Raw genomic sequence first — 27,482 nt, 5'->3', positions numbered from 1 at the left:
TTTGGTGGTCTTCCACGTTCTTCATTTCTTACTTCAAAATCATTATTTCTGAACCGTTGAAACCATCTTTTGCATGTTTCTTCTGATAGGGTATGATCACCATATGCCTCGACAAACATTCGATGCGACTCTGCAGCACTTTTTTTCAAATAAAAACAAAAAATTAATGCTTTCCGCAAATCATCACTTTCTGGTACAAAATTCGACATTGTTAACACGATGAAAACATATGATGGTGTTTGTTCCATGACTTCATGTATACTAAATATCTTTGACAGATGTCATACCAATCAAACAAACAAAAATTACGGCTCGTTCACAACATTTGTATCTTAACGCTCATTAAATACCGGTACACCTGGTACATCTTTCGATTGTCTCCAGCACAGTTTACCTGAAATTTGTCGATGAAGCAGCAGGCGAACGGCTTATTCGCCGTTCCACCTATGGCTATCGTTTCCACCACTCGGACGGCAACGCGAGTGTAGTGACTGTCGACCATACAGGGCTATGAGTTTAATACATACGAATCGTCGAGCTACCGTATGAAGTTCCGGCCACGCTGCACGTGGACGCGCTGCGGCCTTACTGGGAAGTGCCAAGTCACGTGGAAGCAAAGTGACACACGTTCGAGAGGTATCTTGTTCTGTACGGAGTGCGTCACGTGCGAATCGAACGGCGCAAACACATCTTGTCGTAGGTGACCGTTAGTGGCTGTCGAGGGATCGTCGCTTATGACGGTCAACCTCGGACTTATTCGGGGTACAGGCAGGAGGGGCATGTTCGCTCTGAATGCCTTAAGAGGCGCCTCGTCCAGATACCACGTGCGGGCACGTCGCCTACATCGCGACTGACGACGCTTCTACTACATACGTCGTGGCAACGTGGAACACGAAGGACGCAGACGTTGTTCTGTTACATTTACCGAGCCCCGCGTGCCCGGTTTCCGCACCCACGACGCTACGGATTGCATCGGAACCTCCACGTGCTCGGCAACAGTGACCACATCCGCACTACAGCCGTGTTAGAAACCAGAGCAGCTGGAGATCGATTCGAGCTTGGACACGGAGATGCAGGAGGTGTCTACTGTTCACCGTGTTGCACAGGACACGAACGCACGTCCCCGCAAGCAGAAGTCGCTCAGACGACGAAGGAAGAGGAGGCTGTCCGCAGAAAACGCTTGTCAAAATGCTGACATGTTGCAGGAAGATGAGGACAATCCCTCTGCTGCCTGGACTGTGGACACAACTCCAACGGTTCCTCGTTCACTGCTGGCGACGTCCGCCCAAGGAGGAAGACAGTTTGACGATGCTCGACCTACTGACGAGCCACCTGGAGACTTTCCGGCTAAGACACGAGATGAACGACATCCATCGCCTAAAGTACCACAGCTCCAACTTAGTGATTGGGTGTCCCAGGTGGAGATGTAAAAAATTATGTCAGTCTCGAGTGACCACGTAATTTCCCTTGTCGGCGGATCGTTGGACGGACAGCGCAACCGATCAGTAATACATATTTTTCGAGTGACAGGGGCGGTCAGAAAGGGGACGTTGTGATTACTGGCATAAACGACTGCAGGATACATTATCGTACTATCCAGTGATCCAGCTAAATTGGATTGGTATATCCGGTGTCAACGGCCTGGTCTGCACCTGAATGTTTATGGATACACGTCTTACGTCCACCCAACTATCGACAGCGGTGGTGGTACGCGATGGCATAAAAACAACGGGTATTAAATATTTGGCGTCAGCGCGAGGCGTTGCGCTCACCATCGGTGCCGTCCGCCTTGTGAGTCTCTATGCCCCTTCTGGTACTACAAAGCGTCGAGAGCAAACACTATATTACTCTCTAATGAGTTCGCTCCATTGTTTCAATGCACTACAGATCATTTCGTGGTTAGCGAAAACTTTAACACCGCCTTAAGCCCTAAGGATCAGATTCCTCGTCATGTCCCGTGTCCGGTTCTTCATGTGAAGGTCAGGGACCTCGCTTTCGATACGTGGACAGCAGTCCATGGTGACCGACGCGAATGTACACACTCCTCTAGCCAGGATTTACCGTTCCCGAGGTCTTCGGGCAGTGACTGTCGGTGTCGAGCTGTGGTCCACTCTATTCACCGACCATCTGGTCTTCATCTGCGCAGTGACCCTGCCACGACAACAGACGAGCTGTAGTGGAAGACCTTGGACTGTTAACGTCAGCATACTCCGAGAAGAGGCTTGGCGTCCAGCCGTCAGTGATACCTGGCACAAATGTGAGCGACGACATCATGCATCTGATTCTCGCTCATAATGTATGGACGAAACAGGGTGCTTTAGCAACGTTCGACCTCTGAGTTTTACTGCACGGTCTTGGCGAAACTAGAATCGCAACAACCTTGGCCAGAGCGTCAAACTTTCGTCCACCTGATGCAGGAACAATTTCTGCAGATCATGACTGCCAAACTGGAAGGCACGCGGCTCGACCGGGACTGCAAGATGTCATCCCAGAGAAATGTGTTTCCCTCTATCAAATCATCAGAGAAAGGAGACATAGCAAGAGGCGACCCATCACTGCAACTACTGTGGCGGACGGGCAACGTGCAGACGCACACATCGCCATTTCCAGTGTCCTCACAGATTATTAACGCATTCTCTATTTAGCAGGTCGAGGGCCTGACACTGATATTGCAGACGTCCTTGCACGACCTTCCACCTTCGGCAAGCTCGCAAGGAGACGATACATTCTTGGAGGCCGTCACACTGGAATAAATGCACGTGGCCGTTCGGTGGGGCGTGAGAAACAAATCCTTCGGACCTGACGGTATTCCGCTTCCATTGTATGGCACTTTTTCTGACCTAATGGGGGAAATTTGGAGACTGATGTGCCGCGAACTCCTCGATCCAGACTTTCGCACCCCCCCCCCCCCCCCTCTTCCGCCGCGAATTTTTGAAGGGCATGGCAATACCCGACCCAAAACACCATAAGGGTGTCGCCGACCACAAGACTTTCGGTCGTTACATTAGTGAATTGTTATTACAAACTGTTCGCAAGCGTACTTGGTGCTCGCTTCATCGCTACTGCTGCAGATGTCGTTCACCCTTACCAAACATGTCTGGAAGGTGGCAGTAATACACACACTGCATTAAGATCTTATACAGATTTTGTGGCGCTCATGTCGACAAGTCGCTTAGAAGGCTCCCTCATGGCGGTTCACCTAGACCACGCAGTTGACAGAGCTGAGCACGATTTCTTGCAGGCTGCCTTACAGAATCTGGACTTCTCTCCAATATCGGCAGGTGTGGCTGTACGTCTCATTCACGGGATCCGTTGCACTGTCCTTGTCAATGGGTACAGCTTGAACCGTGAATTTACTTTCAAAACCGTTTCTTAAAAATTTACTTTATTTACTAGCGATTCATCAAGAACATTAATACATTTAATCACACTATGTGAGCGTGGAAGTAGTTGCCAGTGCGTAACTGATGAAAGCAAATTTCTTTCAACAAATTGAAATTTTATTCCTAAAAAACCCTTTCTTTTTAAAAAAAAAACAGATCTAAAAATTATAATCAGAAAGCACCCTCTAAATATCAAATTGCAATTTATTCAGAGGCAGAAATAACGATTTTTTTTTTTTTTTGACAGTATGAGCTTTCGGGCTGAGAACCTTGCCGCTCCCTTTTAACACGGCCGTAGTCCCGACCGCTCACAACAACACTGGTGCAAATCTGCAACACACCAGATTACTTTAAACAAAAATTTTAACAACTCACACAAGCACATAAACTATACACCCCGTACGAGGGATGGAAATGGTACAAAACACTAACATTAAAAAAATTAACTTGCCACCGTAGGTGTAACTTGATTTAAAAAAAACTCTTGCGGTGGAAGGGTGGCAACTTTATATACTAAAATGACCATTTAAATAAAAACCCATGAAATGCAGTTTTACATAAAATATACAAACATGCTCTACGTTTCACATATACCGCCTATCAAGATGACAGGCAAGATAAAAACATATTTCAGGAATTCGGCAGTTACACTTCAATTAATAAATTCGTTAACACCGAATCCGACAAACATGACAGAGGCAGCTATTAACGTACGGCAGACCGACAGACACACAGACAGACAGACACAAATGCTGACGAGAGACAGACGAGCAAGATGGGACGAGACTGACCAAGAAAACAAGTAGAATTTAACAGGTAACTGAAACAACATATCTCCAATCACTTAACTTCTAATAAACTGTGATTTCTGGCGAAGACCTCGCGCAGCATCCCCAACGCTCTCTCGAACCGTCCGCTGCCAGCCGCTTCAACGGACGCAGGAAGGCGCGCCGAGCACCCGTCTCACGGCGTCGCAGCTCGCGCCGGCCAGCCCGTTCACTATAGAGTGCTCAGTGCAAAAAGGATGCCCCCTGTCAGCCTTTCTCTTCGCCGTCACCCTCGAGCCAGCACTTCATGTTCTTCGGCAACGTTTGGGGGGGCTTTCGTCTCCTCAATGTGCATTTTGAATGTTGTGCCTACGAGGACAACGTAGTTATCTTGACGAGGTCGGCAGAAGATATACATACGGCGATCGCGTGGCTTCGGCGCTACGGCAAGGTGGCTAAGCGCCGTATCAACGTGGCGGAAGTCGCACTACATGAATGTGGGCAGAGGACTGAATATCAGTACGCCAGTACGCAATACGAAGGTGCTGGCGATGAAATGTTTGGGAGTCTGTGACGTTCCGTGGGAGCGCGCAGCGTGCAGCAGCAGCTACGTATAGCCGTCTACCTAATATGATCCGCACGGAAGTGCGTCTCCATATCTTTCAAACACTTGACTTGATGTTACTGGTACATTTTGTAAACGTGTACCTCGCCCTGAAAATTAATCATCTACGGTGTCTGCATAGGCGGCCTTTGGTCATTTCGTCAGCGATGATAGGGTGTTCAAGGCCCGTTACGAGACACTGACATTGCGGGCGGTATAAACGTGCAAAACAGGGCTCGCTTTCTCTTTCTGCGGACGAGGTATGCCTATGTGCTTCAGACAAGGACACTCTCACTTGTACACTGACTGATGCGGTGGCGCCTCAATCCCTGTGGCCGCCGATTCCTGTCACATTCGCACGTATCTGGGTGACGTGAGTTATCTGTTGGATGGTTATCTTTTGGATGTCCTGCTGACCACGCGGGCTCTCAGAACCAATGCTTTCTACCACTATCTTCAACGGACACTGCCTGCTAATGTGTTGAGTGGTACTTAAGTAAATAAATTAGTGAAATCAAAGTGAAATAGAAATTAGAATATAAATGAAAAACTTAGTTTAGTTTAGAAGAATTACACACTGGCAAACAGAGGGCAGAACAGCAGAGCAGAAGAGACAATGACCATGAAGTCAGCAAGTTCCACATATGCGGACGCTGTCGATTGAGCAGTCAGGGCATCGCCCGACCGGCTCACGTGTTTCTCAGTTGTCACATGTGATCAAAGGCCCTCGCCTACATTCCAAGAAAATGACCGACGTTAAGAAGATTCTTCGAGAAGCTTTTCAACGTGACAGAGGAGGCAATGACCGTGAAGTCGTTCACCTCCAGTAAATTGAAGTGAATAAATACGCGAGGTGCAGTGGGCCCGACGGAGGAAGGAAGAAGAGAAGAGTAGCAGTAGTTTTCAGTCAGTTTCGGTGCTGAAGACCGTCATGCAAGAAGAGACTACATCATGCACAGACGCACCAAGTCCGCCGCTGTAATGGAATAGCAAGCAGCAGCCTCGACGCCAGAAGACGGAAGTTAAAAGGTATTTGAAGTCTGATTTTTACGTACCCGGGTGACTCGTGAGGACGGAAAGGAGACGGCCTCACATCAGCAGTCACCTGTGAGCTGAGATGAAGATGTGACAGCCGAAGACTGGCAAGCGGGAGTCCGTTGTTCGAATACGGGACACTGGCCTTCCCCCGCCGCGCCGCTCCGCTGACCGACGCACAACACACGCGGCCGCTTAGAGAAGAGAAACACTGGGACGCCACATCCAAGGTATCACCATCCGATGCATGACTTCGCTCGCAATAATTAAACGGGCCACCTCGCGCTGCGTGTCTCCAGTCAGCTGGGCGAGACGGCGAGACGAGATACACACTGCCACGCGTAATCAGACGCCGCCGCTGCTGTGAACATTGTCCGAAGAAGATTTAAAAAATAAAAAAAATAATTAAAAACACAAATAAAATATGAAAGTAAAAAACGAAAGGTGAAATATAATAAAAGTATTGTACCCTTTCTTTTATCCTTTTTTTAATTTTTTTACACAGACATTCACCGACGTGCTTCAATTTTGTTCGTAGGCGGAGTCTGAAGTGGCGGCAAACATCTGTCCTAGTTAGCTTATAGCATGAAAGTGGCGGTGGCACTACCTATTGTTTTTGTTTGTATGTTAGATACGCTTTTGGAGTATCAGGGGTGTTATGGGCCAACACTGAAGTGGAAGAGGTCTACGAACTAAAAATCCCGGTCCAGCAAAAATTTTCAACTTTCTCCATTAGTATAAATGATTGCCCACTGACAGACAATGTCTCTAATTCCTTTGTATTAATGGCTTTCAAACCGGTAGCAGAGAAGGAAATCGGTAACACTTGTAGGTAGCATTGAGCAGAGAAGAAAAGTCTAACAAAAGCTTATCTCACTGCATAATATTAATGAGCTGCAACAAGCTTTGTATTTGTGACGGTATCTCTCAATTGTTGTTACCGACCAAACGTCGTCTCCCGAAACCCCCGCTCCGCTTAAGAATACAACGTTCGATGAGATCAGAAACAGGAAACTGTATGATTGACACTTAATGTGACCAGTAATTTGAACTAAATTCCCGGTGACTCTTTTGAAAATAGCCACTTTCCAATAATATAGTATTCCGTATCTGTGTAGATTTTGCGTAATAGATAAAATAACAACGTGTATTATTATCACCTGGGATGGCTTACTGACACAAAGATTCTTGTAAGCATAGCTGAGTATCACAAAAGTGAAACACAATTAAATCTGATTATATCAAATTTTGTTCCTCTTAAAAGTTCTGGAATATATTTAAATCACTTTGAATGCTGGCACTAAACGAGGTAAATATTTAAAGAAATTAGCTTTTGTTTCGTAATACTGATATGTTTTCCACTCGTTGTTCAGTATTTCTGCGTTGTTTCAAAATTAACATTTCATACATATTTCCACTGGTTTGAAAGTCTTACTGTTCGTCTCTGATTAGTTCATCAACAACTTGCAAAGATAACTGTTATTCTGTTGTCACATCTGTGTATTGTGCTGTTCAATATTTTATTACATTACAGGACTAATGAGCAGAGTGATTCATGCTCTAAATTCAATAACCCCGAGGAATATCTGCGTCATGAGCTACATACAAAACGACATAGCGGACCTGCATGCATTTACAGCTTATGTACATTACAGTTGTAGCTAATTAGGTTTACAGTGAGTTCGTCGGATTGGTCTGGCAAGCATCATCACTGCGACATGAAAAATTCTTACCTTGAACAAGTTATTATTATTATTCACGTATGGGCCCAACAGGACCACCGAGGTATAAACGATCGGTGTCGTTTTTGATGGTTGGCCTTCCTTTGTGCCATCTAACGCCACCATCTTGGATCAGCCATCTTGGATAAATTTGGCAACAATGCAGATAAGGCCTTATCTGCTTTGTTCCTCCAGCTTACACCTACTGTTCTGATCTCGCCTTTCGGCCTGACACCACCGATATGCAAGATAAAGTTACTTGCACTTGATAGCACAATGGTAATCTGCCATCACTCTACTATGCTATGAAACGTGCAACTGCCACATGGGCCATCAGCGACAATAAATTCATATCGCTGATGCAGCACACGTTGATATAGTAAAGACACCCAATTTATGTACACTACTTGTAGTAATGGTATTACATCTGGCATAAGTTTTGCTCATTGTCTGATATGTTTTAAATCTGCAGATATTGTCACTAATCAAAAATACTTGCAATCACCAAACAAAGTTACTTATTTTGTGACTTGACTGGCAAATGCCTTATTTATATAGTACATGCAAAGAAAATATGTATTTTGCCATAACTGTAGAGCCCTCTCTCACAACACGTACCTGTGTTCCATGCTCCAGCCATGTCTTTCTGAAAATTGGTTCCTTCTCACCACTGATGCCCAGCTGAGGCAGCTATAACTCCACACCACCGCCTTTGAGATTTCCTTTCTTTTGTATCAAAGTACCTTCTGTCTGTGACTCGAAGTGCTACCCTTGCAGAATGAAATCTGCCACAATTTTACGTCTCCCGTACTACAGTCTACAATTTTGTCAGGTCTTACTTTTCCTCTGCTTTTTGCATCACCTTGGACGCATTTACCCATCTGAAAGAAGGGGTTTCGGCTGCTGCAAACTACGTAGTATTTCTAATCAGGAAACTGTTTCTATCCAGCTTTCTAACTTTCCAGACACTGAGGCTTCACCCACGCTCTCATGACTTGGGAAATCTCAGCCAACACCTCCTCCCCTCACCGACTTTGTGACAATGGTGGAGCTTACTCGTTTCTCTCTCTCTCTCTCTCTCTCTCTCTCTCACACACACACACACACACACACACACACACACACACACACACAAACATAAACACGCGATATACGCCGAGAACAAAAGACAAATGGAAAAGCAAATCGAAAATGATACCGCTCAGTCCATTAGATCTGCTTTAATGTAAATTCTCAATCCTCAAGAGTATAGCATTGACACACATTCATAAGAAATTCCTACCTTATTTACAGAAATTGTTATGTCTTCTATTCCAGTACCTGCTCTTCAGAATGTGCTTCAGAATTTTCTATCCTTTGTACTGAGTGTCTCTTATGGGATTGATTTTTCCCAAGCAGTTTACGCTGCAGATTTCATGTGGATGAGTGAATTCACTCTATACTAAAATTCAAACAAATACTTTAGCTCTAGTTACAGATTTCACCAATCACATGTACCTCCAAACCGACTTAACGCTGTTTTGTTCTGCGGTACATCAGCTAATTACATCATCGCTAGCTAATTCAGTTGCGTCTAATATTTATATCTCCATTTTTACACTGTCACGAATAATCTTCACAGCTGATGTCATTCCTGCTTGCAAAAAAGTAAGTGACAGCATTGCGTCATTGCATTTCAGATATTGTATGCTATGAACTGTTAAGAGGCCTGGATTTACCAAACATCCTGACGCCTGTCGGCATAGTTACTTTGGTACAGGAGATAAATGTAATGAGGTAAAATTTATGGAGGACTTGATTACAAATCCTGGAGCCTGTTGGAGTGGTTATTTTTGTAATAGAGTTATATGTAATGGATTGAAATTTATAGAGAGATTTGACTATGAGTAGTTCAACAGAATGTAGATACAGTAGTTATGCATAAATGCAGAGTTTTACAAAGGGTAAAGTAGCCTACTGATGAGAGCTGCATCAAACTGATCATAGTTTTGAACACTATTAAATACGAAGATTTGAAGTTACATTTGCAGGAAAAACATCATGCGTATAAAACATGAATCTGTAGATCAAGTTCTCAGAGTCTCGCTGATAAATGTTGAGCTGCTGCTGATAATTAGGTTACCCGATAGGAGATGTATTCGGAAGTGTCTTTGTTTTTTAGAAATCAACGGAGCTTCGAACGAGCAGTGAAAAATACTTCTCAAAGAAGTGACCAGGCAGTGAACATTGATTTCACGCGCGCAAACCAGCCATAAAACGTCCGCTGACGCTGGCGTGGTGTTCAGTCACTAGAAGGACACAGATCTGACGTTCCAACATTTGTTTCAGGGACCTCCGGTGCCTGAGGAACACCATCCACACCAACCTCATGTTCACCTACATGCTCGCCGACTTCATGTGGATCGTCACCACCACACTACAGGTAAGCCGCCGCTACTAGCCACAGTTACATCGCAGCAGGGTCCTTCGGTGAGAGCTTCTGCCGAAACGAAGTAGATATTTTCACACTAATTTACATTCAAATTCACACCTCTCAAATACAGTTAGATTTATGTCAATATATTATAAGGTGATTTAAGTTCCAATTTTAGCATACTACTTTTAAAACCCGGGGTTCCATCAGGATGTGTCAATTTCTTTTTCCCGAGTGATTTTCGAGTAATCTAGACAATAGTTTAAACAACCGTAGGGGCCACTCATTCAATGAAATATATTAAAAAACTAGAAACCCACCTCGATTGCGAAAAAAAGGACCTAGTGTTAACCTAGGTTTCGGCGTAGATAACTACACCTTCCTCAGAACAATAAAACCCACAAGTGCCTAAGAAGACCTTTGTCAATGATTAAAGGAACACCATAGCTATACATTTATAAACACAAACAGTACATATGTACAAAGTCAAAACCACTACTTAACTTAATGGTGTACGCTCCACCTGACACCGGCCTATGTTCGATGGGCCATGACCCGCCATTAAGTTAAGTAGTGGTTTTGACTTTGTACATATGTACTGTTTGTGTTTTCACATGGATGTGAATTGGCGTGTTCCTTTTTTTCGTTTATAAATGTACAGCTATGGTGTTCTTTTAATCATTGGCAAAGGTCTTCTTAGGAACTTGTGGGTTTTATTGTTCTGAAGAAGGTGTAGTTATCTACGCCGAAACCTAGGATAAAACTGGGTCCGTTTTTCGCAATCGACGCGGGTTTCTAGTCTTTTAATATATTAACCAACGATTGCTGACGCGCTGCGATGTTGAAGGTTCTTACATTCAATGAAACTCAGAATTACAGTTATGTGATTATTTATCCGCTTAATGAAAAAATGCAGAATCCTTGTACTCTTCAGAGCACTTCGCTTTGCATCCATAAATCCTATAGCATCGTGTTCGAGTCCCTTCAGACTATTGTAAAATGAAGGAGGAAACAATGTACACGTGAAATGGCGGAGGTGACTGATGCTTTCAGAATCGCACTTGTTATCAGCTTATCCCCTGGAGACCATCTGTCGAGAGCTACGTCCACACTGACACACTTTTAACGTGTGACATGAGTTTTAATTTCAAGAACTGTTGAACTGAAAGAACTAACTAATTACCACATCATCTGTTTTAAGGAGAAGTGAAATGAGTACTCAAGCGATGAAGAGAGCAGAATGGAGGATATCGATTTGCAATTTATCAAAAACTGCTTATGATACAGTATAAGAAAAAGTAGTTTTACCCTGCCTGGAAGTTAAGATTTCACAAGCTTTACTAATTGTAGAAATGAAACAACAGACATGTTGCACCGGATATTAAATATTGCTTCGTGAAAAGAGGTCAATTGCTTAATAAAACTGGCAGTGAATTTTGAACTATCTTAATTACAGGGAGACATAAAGTACGATGTGGCGGTGTGACTGAAACGACACGTGGTTTTAAAAACAGTGAAATCATTTAGAAATTATTAATACACAGGAACAGAATTAGGACAGCCCCAAAAGATTCGACAGATTGAGACCGTTGAAAAAGCAAAATACTGCGTCATGATTCAAAACTGACTACATCAAAAAGTAAAACACGTGGAGTGAACAACAAATATTGATTTTATGCTTTTAATACTATGCTATAGCTCGGTTCGTTTCATTCTATCAATGCAAACTCAATGAGCACGTCAATTCCATTCATGTATGATGATCAACTCTTCACAAATTTCAGTAAGCAGTAATTTAATTATAGTTGCATTCAGAGAATGTGCTTTGTTCCTGTCGTCTTTTTTTATTTCCAGTAGCTTTCATTATGCGCCAGCAGCTCATAACAGTACTACAAACGTATATTATCCTGCCTCTGTAGCGAACCACTGAACACGCCAGTTCACATCCAACCCTTAGCAATTTTCATATGTGGCTATCGTTTTTCACTTTATATTAGTTGTATATTCAGTCGGATTTCAGGCTGCTCTCTCAACTGCGGAGGCTTTCTTTCTTTTTTTTTTTTTGGTTGAAATTTGTACGTTGTCATGAATTCACTGCGTGTTGCTGTTGCTTTTCTGGTAGTACATGTCGAATTTCTCTGTGTATTTGACAATGCCGTGGTTCTTGTCACCCGTCCACCCGCTCCACTCTCTCACCCTCATGCGTCCCACGCTTTGTATGCATATGTGATGTGTTTCATTAATTTAGAGAACGTAATTTAATTTGTACCACTGAAATACAGTACTAACAACACATTGTTTACAGACTATTAATTGAATTTCTATATGTAATATAGCGTCTGCCATCAAAGTTTTTACGGTTTTGGCTCCTCAAACAATTACTATCCAGTTTGCCGTTCGTGTACCATCTTCCACGTTTATCTCAAAAGTATGCTGTGCGATCACGAAATAGATGGGTTCCAAGAAACTTCGTTTATTGATTTCTATCAGCACCTGATACATTCTCTCTGTTACTCTGATTTCAGAGCAGTAGAATAGTTGACAAAGCTGTAAAACAGGAGCTTCAAAACAAGTGTTTCATGAAAAGCCGTATACTGGCTGAAACGGAGTTACAGAAATTAGCAAAATAGCCGTGAGTTTCTACAGTGCTCTTACTCCAGGGAGACTACCAGTGTCGAACCGTGTCAGATATTTTATTTTTTTCAGCATGAAAATCTTCGTTACAAAGAAAAATCTGCCCTACTATCGATTGCATTATCTATTTACAGGATGCAGACTGCAATGTGTTGCTACTTCTATTTACGTGGATCAATACTGTTCTGGCCCGGTAGTTCGCAGTTTCCACTTATAAAAAAATAAATCCAGCTTTAATTGAATAAATATCGAGGAGAGTGAGATGTTAAAGAGTATATTTAATGTTACAAATGAACCTGTTCACCAGCACTATGTAATGTTCTCTCTGAACGTTCGTCTATTCATTCCTTAAAAAGGTATAAAATACTACTAATTTTTTATTTTTACTTTTCTTGCGAGATAAGCATTAACTGTAAGAATGAATTTCAGTTCTAAAGACGGTAAATAACAACATGAAATAAATTAAATTTGTTAATTTTGAATATCATAATCGTAGTTATTACACATACACGATTACGATACAGAATGCTAGTAAAATAATTCTATAACAAAAAGCGCCGTACAGCACTATTGACTGCGCTTCTTCTATTTCTTCTTTCGAAGAACACATTTGGAGGGTACGAGGAATGAACTTTGGCTACTTTTCATTGTATTAGATCTCCTCAGTTTCCAAATTTACTTCATCCTTTTAGAGTGTTGTTCCCTTTCTTCTTAAGCCTACTTTCGTCTAATTGTTTTCTTTCTCTCCTGAAATACTGCCTTTTTAATTACCTTTCTGAAATGTGTTCTGTTTTCTATTGTGTCTATTGTAATTCCAGCGTTTCCCATGTCCTTTTCAGTCTCTGTGAACCATGAGGGCTTGGATCTGTAGCTATTCAGTACTGAAAATATCTCCTTTGTTAGTCTGTTGTTATCCATTCTGAATATATGACCTAAAACTGTAGTCTTCTCTTCCTCATTATATCTGTTAGTTTTTAAGTTTCCGAGTATAGCTCTCTGTTTGATCTTAACACGTATTCAGCATTATTGTTTCTTTTAACTCCCAGAATTTTCCTTCACATTCTTCTTTTGACCTTTTCTGGTGTCTCAAGATCTCCATTTCTTGTCAGTTTAAGTGTTTCTGCCGCATACAGATCTTCAGGTCTAGAAAATGTTGGAAAGTATCTTAATTTCGTGCTCCAGGACAAGAATTTTTTGTTGTAAACGTTTTTGGCCATATGAATCACTCTTTCCATTTTGTGCACTTTAGTTTTTATATCTGGCTTTTCTTTTCCATTGTTTGTAATCCACTCTCCTGGGTATTTAAAGGAATCTGTTTTGTGTATTTAACTGTTGTCAACTGCAATATTTTGAGGATCATGGCAGATGTTTGTCATGAACTTTGTTTTTTCAAAGGATATTTGTAGTCCTACTTTGGCTGCTTGTTTTTGCTGTTCTCTTATTCGTTCTTGGACATTATCTATCGTATCCGTAATCAATGCTATGTCATCTGCGAAGGCTAAACAGTCGACACTGACCTTGTTTGGATTTCTTCCAAGTTGAAACTCTTTAGTATTGATGGCTTTCTTTCATTCTCGGACTACCTTCTCTAACACACAATTGAAGAGAACAGATGACAAACCATCTCACTGCCAGACACCTGACTTTATTTCAAACGATTCTGAGAGCTCTCCCCTAAATTTTACTTTCGATTTTGTATTTGTCAAAGTTGATTTAATCGTTTCAAGCACTGTATTTCTGTCAATTGAATCATAGGCTTTTTTTAAAAATCTACAAAATTAATTATATTCCAGGTTTCTGATTTTCCTTATTTCTATTATGTTCTTCAAGTGTATTGTTCTGCACACGACCTTCCCTTCCTAATACTTTCGTAGTGGTCTGTCAAGTATTTCTACTGCTCTTTTCAAAAGCACCTTAGACAAGACTTTACAGGTCACTGGTAAGAAGGAGCTTCCCCTGTAATCGCTAGGGTCTGTTTTCCTCCAATTTTTATGTAGTGGATGTATTAGTCCAGATGTTCATTCTGGTGGTAAGCTGTGTGTTGTCCAGATTTTTTTGAGTACTTCTGATAGTCGTAGTATCATGTTGTCACTAAACTACTTCCATAGTTCAGCAATTCTATTATCCTCTCCAGATGCTTTATTATTTTTAAGGTCATTTATGATTTCTTTTATTTCTTCTGTGGTTGGCGGCTTTGAGTCCGGTGGTGTTGGATTTACAATATGGAAATTAAATTTTTCTTTCTGTGGGTCACAGTTATGTAGTTCTTCAAAGTATTTGTCAAGTATTCTACAGTTCTCTGTGCTATTATATGCAGTTTTCTGCGTTTTTGGGTCCGTGAAAAATAGACTAGGTAGAGGGTATTTCTTTAAGAAACTTTTGAAAGTTTTGTAAAAGTTCCTAGAATTGTTCTCTTTGAAGTTGGACTTTATTGATGCTATTTGGGCTTTCATGTATTGCACTTTGACATTTTTAAGGTCTACACTACTGACTACTTCTCACTATTTGATGCACTTTAAAGTATGTATTACTCATTACAGAAAACTTGCAGAAACATATAGATATACTGTTTCTCTGTAACGAACTGAAGGCTAGGAATTAGTCAACTGACCTCTTTTCAAAACTGATTAGTTTTGTTTGCGGTGACATGAACGTTTTATGATACAGATTCCCAACAGTCCAGGGACGCCCAAACCTCTGTTTCTTTCTTCCCTTCCTTTATAACAACTGTACTGCCGACACTGGGAAATGCAGGACCAGCGCCTCTTTCCTCATTGTCTGTAAGTCCTTAACATTCAGTGTCGTTATATGTAGATGTTAAGCTGCGGTAGACGAAAAATTATTATCTAACTTAAATAAAATTGCAATTCGCATATTGATTCCTTATTTTTCTTACAATATTGTCTATGACATGGATGTTACTTGCAGTGCTCTCTAATATTTAAACTTCATAATAACAGTACCTCGCAAAACATACACTACTGGCCATTAAAATTGCTACATCAAGAAGAAATGCAGATGATAAAGAGTATTCATTAAAAAATATTTTATACTAGAACTGACATGTGATTACATTGTCACGCAATTTCGGTGCATATATCTTGAGAAATCAGTACCCAAAACAACCACCTCTGGCCGTAATAACGGCATTGATACGCCAGGGCATTGAGTCAAACAGAGTTGGATGGCGTGTACAGGTACAGCTGCCCATGGAGCTTCAACACGATACCACAATTCATCAAGAGTAGTCACTGGCGTATTGTGACGAGCCAGTTGCTCGGCCACCATTGACCAGACGTTTTCAATTGGTGAGAGATCTGGAGAATGTGCTGGCCAGGGCACCTGTCGAACATTTTCCGTATCCAGAAAGGCCAGTACAGGACCTGCAACATGCGGTCGTGCATTATCTTGCTAAAATGTAGGGTTTCGCAGGGATCGAATGAAGGGTTCAAATGGTTCAAATGGCTCTGAGCACTATGGGACTTAACATCTATGGTCATCAGTCCCCTAGAACACAGAACTACTTAAACCTAACCAACCGAACGACATCACACAACACCCAGTCATCACGAGGCAGAGAAAATCCCTGACCCCGCCGGGAATCGAACCCGGGAACCCGGGCGCGGGAAGCGAGAACGCTACCGCACGACCACGAGCTGCGGACGAATGAAGGTTAGAGCCACGGGTCGTAACACATCTGAAATGTAACGTCCACTGTTCAAAGTGCCATCAATGCAAACAAGAGGTGAACGAGACGTGTACCCAATGGCACCCCATACCATCACGCTGGGTGATACGCCAGTATGGCGATGACGAATACACGCTTCCAATGTGCGTTCACCGCGATGTCGCCAAACACGGATACGACCATCATGATGCTGTAAACAGAACCTGGATTAATCCAAAAAAATTACGTTTTGCCATTCGTGCACCCAGTTCGTCGTTGAGTACACCATCGCAGGCGCTCCTGTGGGTGATGCAGCGTGAAGGATAACCGCAGCCATGGTCTTCGAGCTGATAGTCCATGCTACTGCAAACGTCGTCAAACTGTTCGTGCAGACTGTTGTTGTCTTGCAAACGTCCCCAACTGTTGACTCAGGGATCGAGACGTGGCTGCACGATCCGTTACAGCCATTCGGATACGATGCCCGTCATCTCGACTGCTAGTGATACGAGGTCGCTGGGATCCTGCACGGCGTTCCGTATTACCCTTCTGAACCCACCGACTTCATATTTTGCTAACAGTCATTGGATCTCGACCAACGCGAGCAGCAATGTCGCGATACGATAAACCGCAATGGGGATAGGCTACAATCCGACCTTTATCAAAGTAGGTAAAGTGATGGTACGCATTTCTCCTCCTTACACGAGGCATCACAACAACGTTTCACCCGTCAACGCGTGTCAACTGCTGTTTGTGTATGAGAAATCGGTTGGAAACTTTCCTCATGTTAGCACGTTGTAGGTGTCCCCACCGGTGCCAACCTTTTGTGAATGGTCTGAAAAGCCAATCATTTGCATATCACAGCATCTTCTACCTGTGGGCTAAATTTCGCGTCTGTAGCAAGTCACCTTCGTGGTGTAGCAATTTTAATGGCCAGTAGTGAACTTTGTAGTTATCCAGTCATATAAACCAAATTTTATAGAAGTAATAACATTTCACAAATGAAAGTGTTGTCTGTAGAGGGAACTGTAGATACAGGATTAAAATAAGTATTTAGCGTCATATTGCTCACTTACTAACGAATACAAGAAGATGAATACAAACACACGTACAGACTTATGTTTTTTCATCGTTACCTACTGCTTCCTGTTTGTACAAATTCGAGTTCTTTGTAGTGTTTCCGCCACAGAAATGAATTTCATATCACTCTTCACTCTCATAAGCCTCATAAGCTTTAATTTGTCATAAATACATCATATCACAGTTTTAAAAGTTTTTGACAACCAATATCAATTGAGTCAAGTTTAATATGTGCGATTTCATCACGTAAAGTTCGTGATCTACAGAATGTATGAGTGCATTATATGTAATTCACGTATCTGTTCTAAGAGCTAACTTTCTACTATTCAGTAGCTGATTAGCTCTGTAGTCTCTCCTTGTGTGAGTATTAAACTATTAACAAGTTAGAGGACTGCACATCTCTACTGCATGCTGCGATTAATGTAACGGATTTACCTGAATAATTCACAAGTGTTTACTTATTCTCTGATGATTGTTATTGACATGATGTTAAATCCTAATTTTACATCTTCGTTTTTTACTAATTTTGAAAATAAACACAAATTTAAAATAATCTTATTTAATGTTAGCTTTGGGTGCCAAAGACCACAGCAAATTGTATTTTATTCAACTACACGTTTGTTCCCGTCAGACGTGGACGGTAAGTATATCATTTTCTGAAGCAACATGTGTATAAATTGCTATTCTAACTTACATTTCATGTAAATGTGTGAAAACGAATTAATACTTCATCCTTATTTAATCTGCGTTTGTAACATGATTTTCTAAACGCTCTGCAGCAACAATACTTTTGTCTAACTTCAAATAAAATTATGAATACTACATAGTACGTGTAGTGACTAACAGTGTCTGACGATCCCGGCTCATATATAGATACTATTCAGTTGAGTATCTACTTGATATTTCATTTAAACCCTGTGACACTACAGAAATGGAATACAATAAATTTTAACAAATTAATAATATTCTCTACATTATCTTTTGTGTTGTAGTCATTTAACAGCTTTGCAGCGAAATTAGTATTCTTTATGGTCTCAAAATGTGTCTATTTCTCGTTATCTTTTCCTCAAATCACAGCGTCAAAAATGCTGGCTGATGTTCTGGAAGTTTTTCATGGCTTTATACGACAATCATCTTTCTATTATTCTCACCAGATAACTGCTCATTTCCAGCCTGTATGGCAAACTACCATGGGAGAGGTGACCATGAGAAAAGGACTCAGCAACCAACGAAACGGTGACTCTCTAAAAGTCGTGTCGTGTAATGTCAGAAGCTTGAACGTGACATGGAAGTTAGAAAATATGAAAAGTAAAATGCTAGGATTCAATACAGATACAATGGCGTTCAGTGTAGTGAAATGGCAAGAAGACAAGGATTTCTGGTCACAAGAGTGTGGGATAACAGCAACAAGAAGAGAAAATGGTATAATAGGGTCAGATTCGTTATGAATAGGAAGATAGGGCAGCGAATGAGTTGCTGTAAACAGTCGGGTGACAGGGTTCTTCTCATCAGAACTGACATCAACCAACGCCGACAACAGAAGTTCATGTACACATGAGTACGTTGCAAGTGGAAGATGAAAATATAGACAAAGTATATGCGGATATTGAACAGTTCATTCAGCACGTAAGGGGAGATGAAAATCTAACGGATATGGGAGACTGGAAAACGTCTGTAGGGGACAGAGTAGAAGAAGGAGTTACGGGAAAATATGGGCACGGTAGTAAGACTCAGAGAGCAGGAAGACTTATAGAGTTCTAAGGCTAAATTCATCTAGTAATAGCTAATATTCTTTTCAAGAATATCAGGAGGAGGGAGTATACCTGGAAAAGGCTGGGAGTTTCGGAAACATTGCAATTAGATTACGTCAGGGAGAGATTCCGAAATTGGGTATTGACTTGTATGACATATCCAGGAGCATATCCAGACAAACATCGCAATTTAGTAATGATGAAGAGCAGACTGACGGTTATGAGCCTAGACAGGGAGAATCAATGTGCCAAGATGTGTGAAGTGGAAGTACTAAGGAATGAAGAGACACCATTGAATTTATCTGAGGCTATAGATAACACGATGATTAATAGCTCACTGGGAAGTCCGGTGAAAGGAAATGGACATCTCTAAAAAGGGCAATCTCAGACTGAAAAGTAGAGAACCATCAATAACAGAAGAAGCACTTCAGTTGATAGACGAAAGATGGAAGTACGAAAATTTTGAAGGAAATCGGGAATGCATAAATACAAGTCATTTAGGAATGAAAGAAGTAGGAGGAGCAAGGAAGTTCAGGCGAAACGGCTGCATGAAAAGCGTAAGGAAATCGGAAATTAAATGATTATAGGAAATACTGACACAGCATACAGAAAATTCGAGACAACCACTGCTGATATTAAAAGCAAGGTCGGTAGTATTACCAGTGCAATGGAAATTCCGCTGTTAAATGCAAACGAAAGAGCGGGTAGGTGAACAGAGTACATTAAAGGCCTCTGTGACGGGGAGAACATGTCTAATGACGTAATAGTGGACAGAAGTCGACAAGGAAGAGAGTATTATAGTCTGAATCTGAAAGGGCTTTGGACTATTTCAGATCGAATGGGGCAGAAGGGATCGATAACATTCTATCAGAAGTTCTAAAATCATTGGGGGGAATTGGCAACAAAACAACCATTGACGCTGGTCTGTAGAACTTATGAGACTGGGGACATACCTTATGACTTTCGGAAAAATTTCGTCCACACAATTCCGAAGACAGCAAGAGCAGACAAGAATGAGAATTAGCGCACCATCAGCTTAGTAGCTCTTGCACAGAAGATGTTGACAAGAATAACACACAGAGGATCTGGTAGATAACGATCAGTTTGGGATTCGGAAAGGTAGAGGCACTAGAGAGGCAGTTCTGGCGCTGTAGCTGATAATGGAAGCAACAATGAAAAAAATTAAAACACGCTCATAGAACTTGTCAACCTGTAAAAATCGTTCGATAATGTCAAATAGTGCAAGCTGTTCGAAATTCTAAAACAAATAAGCGTAAGCTACAGGGAAAGACGGGTAATATACGATATGTACAAGAACAAAGAGGGAACGTTAAGGCTGGAAGACCAAAATTAAAGCCCTCGGATTAAAAAGGTTCTAAGACAGGGATGTAGCCCTTCGCCCCTAATGTTCAATCTGTACATCGAGGAAGCAGCGAAGGAAATAAAAGAAAGGTTCAAGAGTCTAATTAAAATTCAGGATGACTGGATATCAGTGATAAGATTCACTGATACCATTGCTATGTTTGGAAAAAAATTCAAGGATCTGTTGAATGGAATGAACGGCCTAATGAGTACAGAATGTGGATTTAAGGTCAACTGAAGGGAGAACTGGGGACCATGAAGAACAAGAAGTTAAGGAATTCTGTCACCTAGGTAGCAAAATAACCCATGATACAGAGAGCAAGAAGTACATAAAAAGCCGACTGTGTTACTCGTGTGAGTACCACCACACGGTCGCCGTTACGTTAGTAATAGAATTGCAATTTTCTGTCAAACTAAAATAGCAGTCATGCAGGATCTGGGTGATCCAATGGAGTACAGCCTCTGAGCCTCCCCTCCAGCAGCTCCGTACTTCGAGGACAACATCTTAGGACGGCAGCGGCAGCGACTCACCCCCACTCGCACTCGGAGACACCTTGCTACGACAGTTTTATACGTGGCTCATCCTTGTGAAACACTGTGATAAATCGACTGTGTTTCTTGCTCTATTACTTGTAATGAGTCTTTGTACGTGTGCAACAATACAAGTGAAGTTAATCTTCTGCTTACTATAAGAACTTTTCCACTAATCTCTGCTCCTGTCCAGCTTTTCCACAACGTCAATTTGCCCACGACTCTGCAGTCCACCTCCCACTACCACTGCGGTCGAAGTCATAGACGACGCAGACTAGCACTGCCAAAAAGGACATTCCTTGTCAAGAGAAGCCTACTGGTACCAAACACAGACCTTAATTTCAGGAAAAAAATTGGGAATGTGAGTTTTGAGCACAGCATTGTATGGTAGTAACACATGGACTGTGGATAAATAGGAACAGAAGAGAATGTAAGCGTTTCAGATATGGTGCTACAGACGAATGGTGAAAATTAGGTGGACTGATAAGGAATGAGGAGGTCCTATGTAGAATCGGAGAGGAAAGGACTATGTGGAAAACACTGAAAAGAAGAAGAGAGAGGATGATAGGACATCTTTAAGAACATTAGAGAGAATACATTACATGGTACTAGAGGCAGTTGTAGAATACAAAACTGTAGCAGAAGACACAGATTGGTCTCTATACGTCATGCTATGTTATTTCCACATTTACTTCGAGTTTGTTGTTTGTGTCGTTTTGCCATCTATATAACGGATGTTCAGTTAGAGGATCGAATAATTTGCTTTAGTCATAATTAGCTTTAATCATACGTATTAACCGTGCCACTGAATGTTGTGTCCCCTTTCTTTCTTGTCTAAAATGAGCCGCGTTTTTCAGGTGCTCGTGCAGACAGATGCCTCCTCGTGTGTCATTCTGATGCTACTACTGCACTACTTCCACCTCACGAATTTCTTTTGGATGTTCGTTGAGGGTAAGTATTTGTCTAAAAGCAAAGAATAGCTTCTCCTCTCGCTATTTAAGTATATACTCACATGCCAGAGTGTTTTCTATTACGCCATATGAATCCATCATGTTACCGATTGTTTCATACCATTTCGTATCCAAAACTGAAACATGCGTTACTAAAAGAACTAAGAGTAATCCTCGTAATTAAACTAAACTTGACTCTTACCTACAAAACATCAAGATTAAGCCCGCTTTACATTTTGTAAATTGTTTTTACGCTCTGTGGGTTGTGGTTGTTTAAAATTCGATTCTTTAAATGGAGATAATATAATGACACTATGTGTCTGACGATGAAATCACTGCCCACAAAAACAACGATGAAGGGACTCGCTATATACGAAGTTAAAACAGGATCTCAATTAACTCAACTGAATACATGAAAATACAAAAGAAATGGTTTAAAAATCGTTGACAGTACAAAGCTAATGCCTTGTCGAACCGGCACAAGGAACCTGGAATATGAATGAAACGAACGCATATCTGGACACACAACTATATTCTCGTAATTCGTACCGTAATTGCGGAAGGTTAGTGTATAAAGATAGAAAGTGCACCTATAGCTGGGGATAAAAGCGTGTTGAACCTCTATCTGCAATCATGCCTTCAAAGTGAAGAATGAAATGACAGAAAATCTTTAAAAATGACTCCACTTTCTCCATTGTTTGCCCTGCTGTTGCAACTAGATTTCACCATACTCTAGCTGCAAGTGACAGCAGAAGTTGTTGCAAAAATCTTTCATTGGCTCTAAACCAACAACTTACATCAGTGTCTAACTTAGCCAGATGAGAGGCTCTCACGGCCCAAGTGAAGTGTGCCTAGTGTGGCGCCTGGCAGAAGAATCTACACGATGTGCTGCCTGACTGAAGAGACGCCGCAATGTGGAGTGACTTTCTCCAGACTACTTGCGACAAGGAACACTCGGTTCTCTTCGTTTTTCTGGCGTCACATAAATTACGAAAGAAAGTGGAATAAAACCGGCTGCGTCTTTTTCAAAGGTAACATCTTGACATTTTCGTGGAGCGATTTAAGGAGAGCAAAGAAAACCGAAATATGGTTGGCCTGACGTAGATTAGAACTGTCGTCCTTCCGAATAGGAGTCCCGTGTTCTAACCTCTGCTCTACCTCTCTCTGTGACAGACAGCAACAGAAGCAAGAGTGGTGAGTGGGACTGGTGTGTTTTGTGACAGTGAAATCTTCTGTCTACAAATGTTAGATGGCGATGTATCTGTTTGACACCGGATCGTGAAAGTTTCGTAACGATATGTTATCCCATTAATCCAAAATTTCTAGCATCGATATTGCTTGAGTGCACACCTGATTTAACATAAAACTGTGTTTCACCATGTCCGTCGTAAGTGGCCCGCGAACAGCTATCCACGAAACTGCAAAGTAATGTTTGCTAAACATACGAACAGAGTGCGCACTTGTTTTTCGTACTGAGCCCTGTAAATAAACTCATCTTCTCAAAGAAACTTAAACGAGTCAGCCTGTACCTAATTTTCCAGTGCCATCCCGTCTTATTTTCAGATTGTAAGGAGAAATTCGCCAATGGAAAACAGAAAAATGAATTTACCGCTACCAAATCTCAACCATCAAAATTTCTGCCGTAACGATCAAACTTTCTGCCGGCCTGGTTTTCCTATACATCAACAATCACCGGTTCACAAATAGCTGCCTATGGCTTTTGCCACCATTTTAATTAGTTTCGTTTCAGTTTGCATGGTGGCTTAGTTAAATATAATGCAAATAATTTTAATTTTTTGATTTAGTAGCCCTCTGTTCGGTTACGCAGTCTCGCAACCGGTTGGCCCTGACTAGTAATAGTACGCAATCTGACTGCATAGAACAACAACAAAGAATGAAACGAAATTTCCGTTAACACAATTAATTAATTAAGTCCCCAGCAACTATAAAACCTAGAAAACAACAAAACACAAGTGTAGCTGTTCTGTGTGTGGAAGTGTGATTCAACGGACACATCTGGCACGGTTCTTCCTCAATAAGACCAGATATTTTAAACACCATATATACTGAAGTAATTTAAAAAAATAAACAGAAGTACTATAGTTGCACATAGAAACCAGAAATACAGTCTAATACAAGAACACGAGCCAGATGCTTTGTTGACTGAACCTGTGACCAAGAGGCATTATTGTTTAAGACATTGAAATAATGAAGAAAAGGAATTTTTTACATTCGTATATATTGACAAAAAGCACACTCTGATCATTACAGCATCCCCAATCCAACAACATCTGGTGTCTAGCCCATCAAAACAATACTACAAGTTCTGAACAAGCACTCACTACCGCAACTTCTCAACTACGACTCACCACTGCTACAGCTCAACAAGCACTGCCTACTACGACTTGTCGACAAGAACTGCCAGTGGAGGCGGCGAAATAAAACTCTTTGGCGCAATCTCTGGCGCTGTGGCTCAGTGTAGCCACCTTTCATTTGCCCCTCCTCCACGGGCTACAATTTGATGGTATTTTTGCCAGCATTGGTGGTGAAAATACCACCAAATTCGTCCAAAAAAATACAGACAAAAATAAAAGATAATATTAATAAGTAAATATCACTTCACTAAATAAATTTTGGCTTTGCACTGACCATTCCATAACCTAATATACAAAATACAGTAAGGAATACAAATGCTTTCATACATTGGATTTTACGTAATAGTTTTACACAAGTACCATTCAATCAATGGCACCAGCAATGTCAAATAGGTGTAGGTAAGAGTCTCATAACATTTCACAAACAGTAAATAGACAAAAAAATCAGTTTAAACAAATATTCACATAAAATGCTTTCCATTGTTCAACAAACAAGTAGTTGACAGTTCCAGCAGTAGCACCAAGCAATGGTCAACAGGTGCAGACACCAACGAGTGACATTATTTCAGTAGAAACAGTTCCATCAGTGGCACCCAGTAATGTTGAGCAGGTGCAGACACCAACAAGTGACGTCATTTCAGTAGAAGTAGTCCATCAGTGGCACCCAGTAATGTTGAGCAGGTGTAGACACCAAAACGTGACATTATTTCAATAGATGCAGTCCATCAGTGGCACCCAGTAATGTTGAACAGGTGCAAACACCAACAAGTGACATCATTTCAGTAGAAGCAGTTCCATTAGTGACACCCAGTAATGTTGACAGGTGCAGACAGCAGCAAGTGACATCTCATCACTGGTTGAGCAGTTCCAACAGTGGCACCCAGCAATGTTGAGCAGGTGCAGACAGCAACATCATTTCAGTAGAAGTAGTCCATCAGAGGCACCCAGTAATGTTGAACAGGTGCAGACACCAACAAGTGACATCATTTCAGCAGAAGCAGTCCATCAGTAGCACCCAGTAATGTTGACAGGTGCAGACACCAACAAGTGACATTATCTCAGTAGAAGCAGTTCCATTAGTGGCACCTAGCAATGTTGAACAGGTGCAGACACCAACAAGTGACATCATTTCAGTAGAAGCAGTCCATCAGTGGCACCCAGTAATGTTGAACAGGTGCAGACACCAACAAGTGACATCATTTCAGTAGAAGCAGTCCATCAGTGGCACCCAGTAATGTTGAGCAGGTGCAGTCACCAACAAGTGACATCATTTCAGTAGAAGCAGTCCATCAGTGGCACCCAGCATTGTAGAACAGGTGCATACACCAACAAGTGACATTATCTCAGTAGAAGCAGTCCATCAGTGGCACCCAGTAATGTTGAACAGGTGCACGTAACAGTCCATAATATTCACTATCACTAATTAGACAGTTCATCAGAGTTTATCAGCAGCAATTAAACATTTCCAAGTGGCACCCAGCAATGTTGAATAGGTGCAAGCACGAACAACAGTTTGAAGGCACACACAATTGCTTTTACAAAAATTATTATCAATGCTCTTACAATAAACATACAATTTATAATAAACACACAAATGATATCAGATAATTGTCGTATTAAATATTACAAATACACAAATGTAAGTAAACTTATAATAATTATGGGTGTCAGTGCAAACCACAACAAGCAAGTAAAATAATATTTAGGAGATAGGTCGGTACCAATTATTTGGGATTATGAAAGGAAAACACACAAGACACACTCGCTCATCTTTCATCCACATTAAGTACTACTATGTAATTGAATAATGTTAACTGTGTAAATGCAATTCTGTCAAAATTTGATGTTCAACATGTGTATCAAGTAGTACTGGCAGCAGTGTATAACAGTCAATAATAGTTAGTCAACGTCATAGTCATCATGTCAAGACCAATGTTTGCCAAGCCAAATCAAATGTACGGTTGCTGAACAACTGTCAGTGTGCCAAGATATGCAAATACTTCCTCTCTCCAAAAAAAAAGTATATATTTCTTATTGATTTAACAATGTGTGTGTAGACAATCTTCCTTCCACTTGGGTGTTCTAGTCTGCCACCTTCATCCTCCTTGTTCCATATAAACCAACAAAAAAAAAAAAAATGCTCCTCACTTACTTTACCTCTTATCCACCAAAACTCCAATAATCATCAGCATCACATAATCTTAATACTTCAGTAATATCTCTTACGTCGATACATATAAACCTTATCAGAAATATCATTTACCTTACCTCTTGTCCACCAAAACTCCAATAATCATCAACTTCACACAATCTCAATACCTCAATAATACCTCTGCAATACGTCGACACATATAAACCTTATCACCAATATCATTTCACTTCCATAACAACTCTTTCCTCTAGTCAGTCTCCTCGAACAAGTACAGATAAAATCCTAGTGCAAACTCCAATTCATCGTCCCATACAATCCGAAGAACAATGTCCACACACAACCTCTGTGTAGTCCACCTGAGCCAAATCTTCTACTCATTATGAATTATAAAAAAAATTTGGCTTCCTTGTCCATCATTAAATAAAAGAAATGCGTACATGACCTCTAACAGCCTTTACTTCGAATAACTCTCAGAAAGTAAGTACGAGTACGGAGTGTTGATGATTGTAACATTTCACAGTGTGTACACCACTTCAAGAATCATAGCAAAACATAAGCAAACATGTGGAGTATTTCTTGTGTCAAGTGTCACTTCCTATTTCAATTGCTCACGAAAAATGCAGTCTAATAACTGTCAATGGTCTGAACCTAGTTTTGGTATGTCATGTCGTTAGCTTCCTTCCTATTAGCATAAATTTATACAGCTTCCATAAAACCTCCAGCTCATGTGACTTCTATGAAGTTTCTTGTACTAATGTCGTTTATGTCGAATTATAGCAGTTCATTTTCCTATCTTAAAAATATAAGGCACTGAGCGTAAGCAAAACATGCAATAGCGAGTAAATATGCCAGTAGAGAACAGAATGTCAACAAGTGGATGCAGCACAATTCCTACAACGAGGCTCTGCCAAGCGAACAATCTATAATTAATACAATAGCGTGACCTAAACTCTATGTTCGTACAAAGTATATCAGCATTTCTATATACCAAATTAAAGAGTAGCTATGACAACAAAACAGAAATGTGTAAATATGCAATCCATAAGCACAGCAGCAAACA

General features: G+C 41.2%; 1 protein-coding gene across 1 annotated transcript in view; it reads left to right on the top strand.

Moving 5' to 3' along the window:
• Nucleotides 1–27,482, top strand: part of LOC124788862 (diuretic hormone receptor-like) — a 317,583-nt gene that overhangs the window by 158,061 nt on the left and 132,040 nt on the right. The window contains exons 3-4 of the mRNA XM_047256145.1: nucleotides 9,839–9,932; nucleotides 21,803–21,896. Coding sequence (XP_047112101.1) covers nucleotides 9,839–9,932; nucleotides 21,803–21,896 — 188 coding nt within the window. The remainder of the gene's footprint in view (nucleotides 1–9,838; nucleotides 9,933–21,802; nucleotides 21,897–27,482) is intronic.

This window comes from Schistocerca piceifrons, chromosome 3, assembly GCF_021461385.2.
Source record: "Schistocerca piceifrons isolate TAMUIC-IGC-003096 chromosome 3, iqSchPice1.1, whole genome shotgun sequence".
NCBI lineage: Eukaryota > Metazoa > Arthropoda > Insecta > Orthoptera > Acrididae > Schistocerca > Schistocerca piceifrons.
The sequence above is the reverse complement of the archived record's forward strand: the minus strand, read 5'-3'. Positions and strand labels throughout refer to the sequence as shown.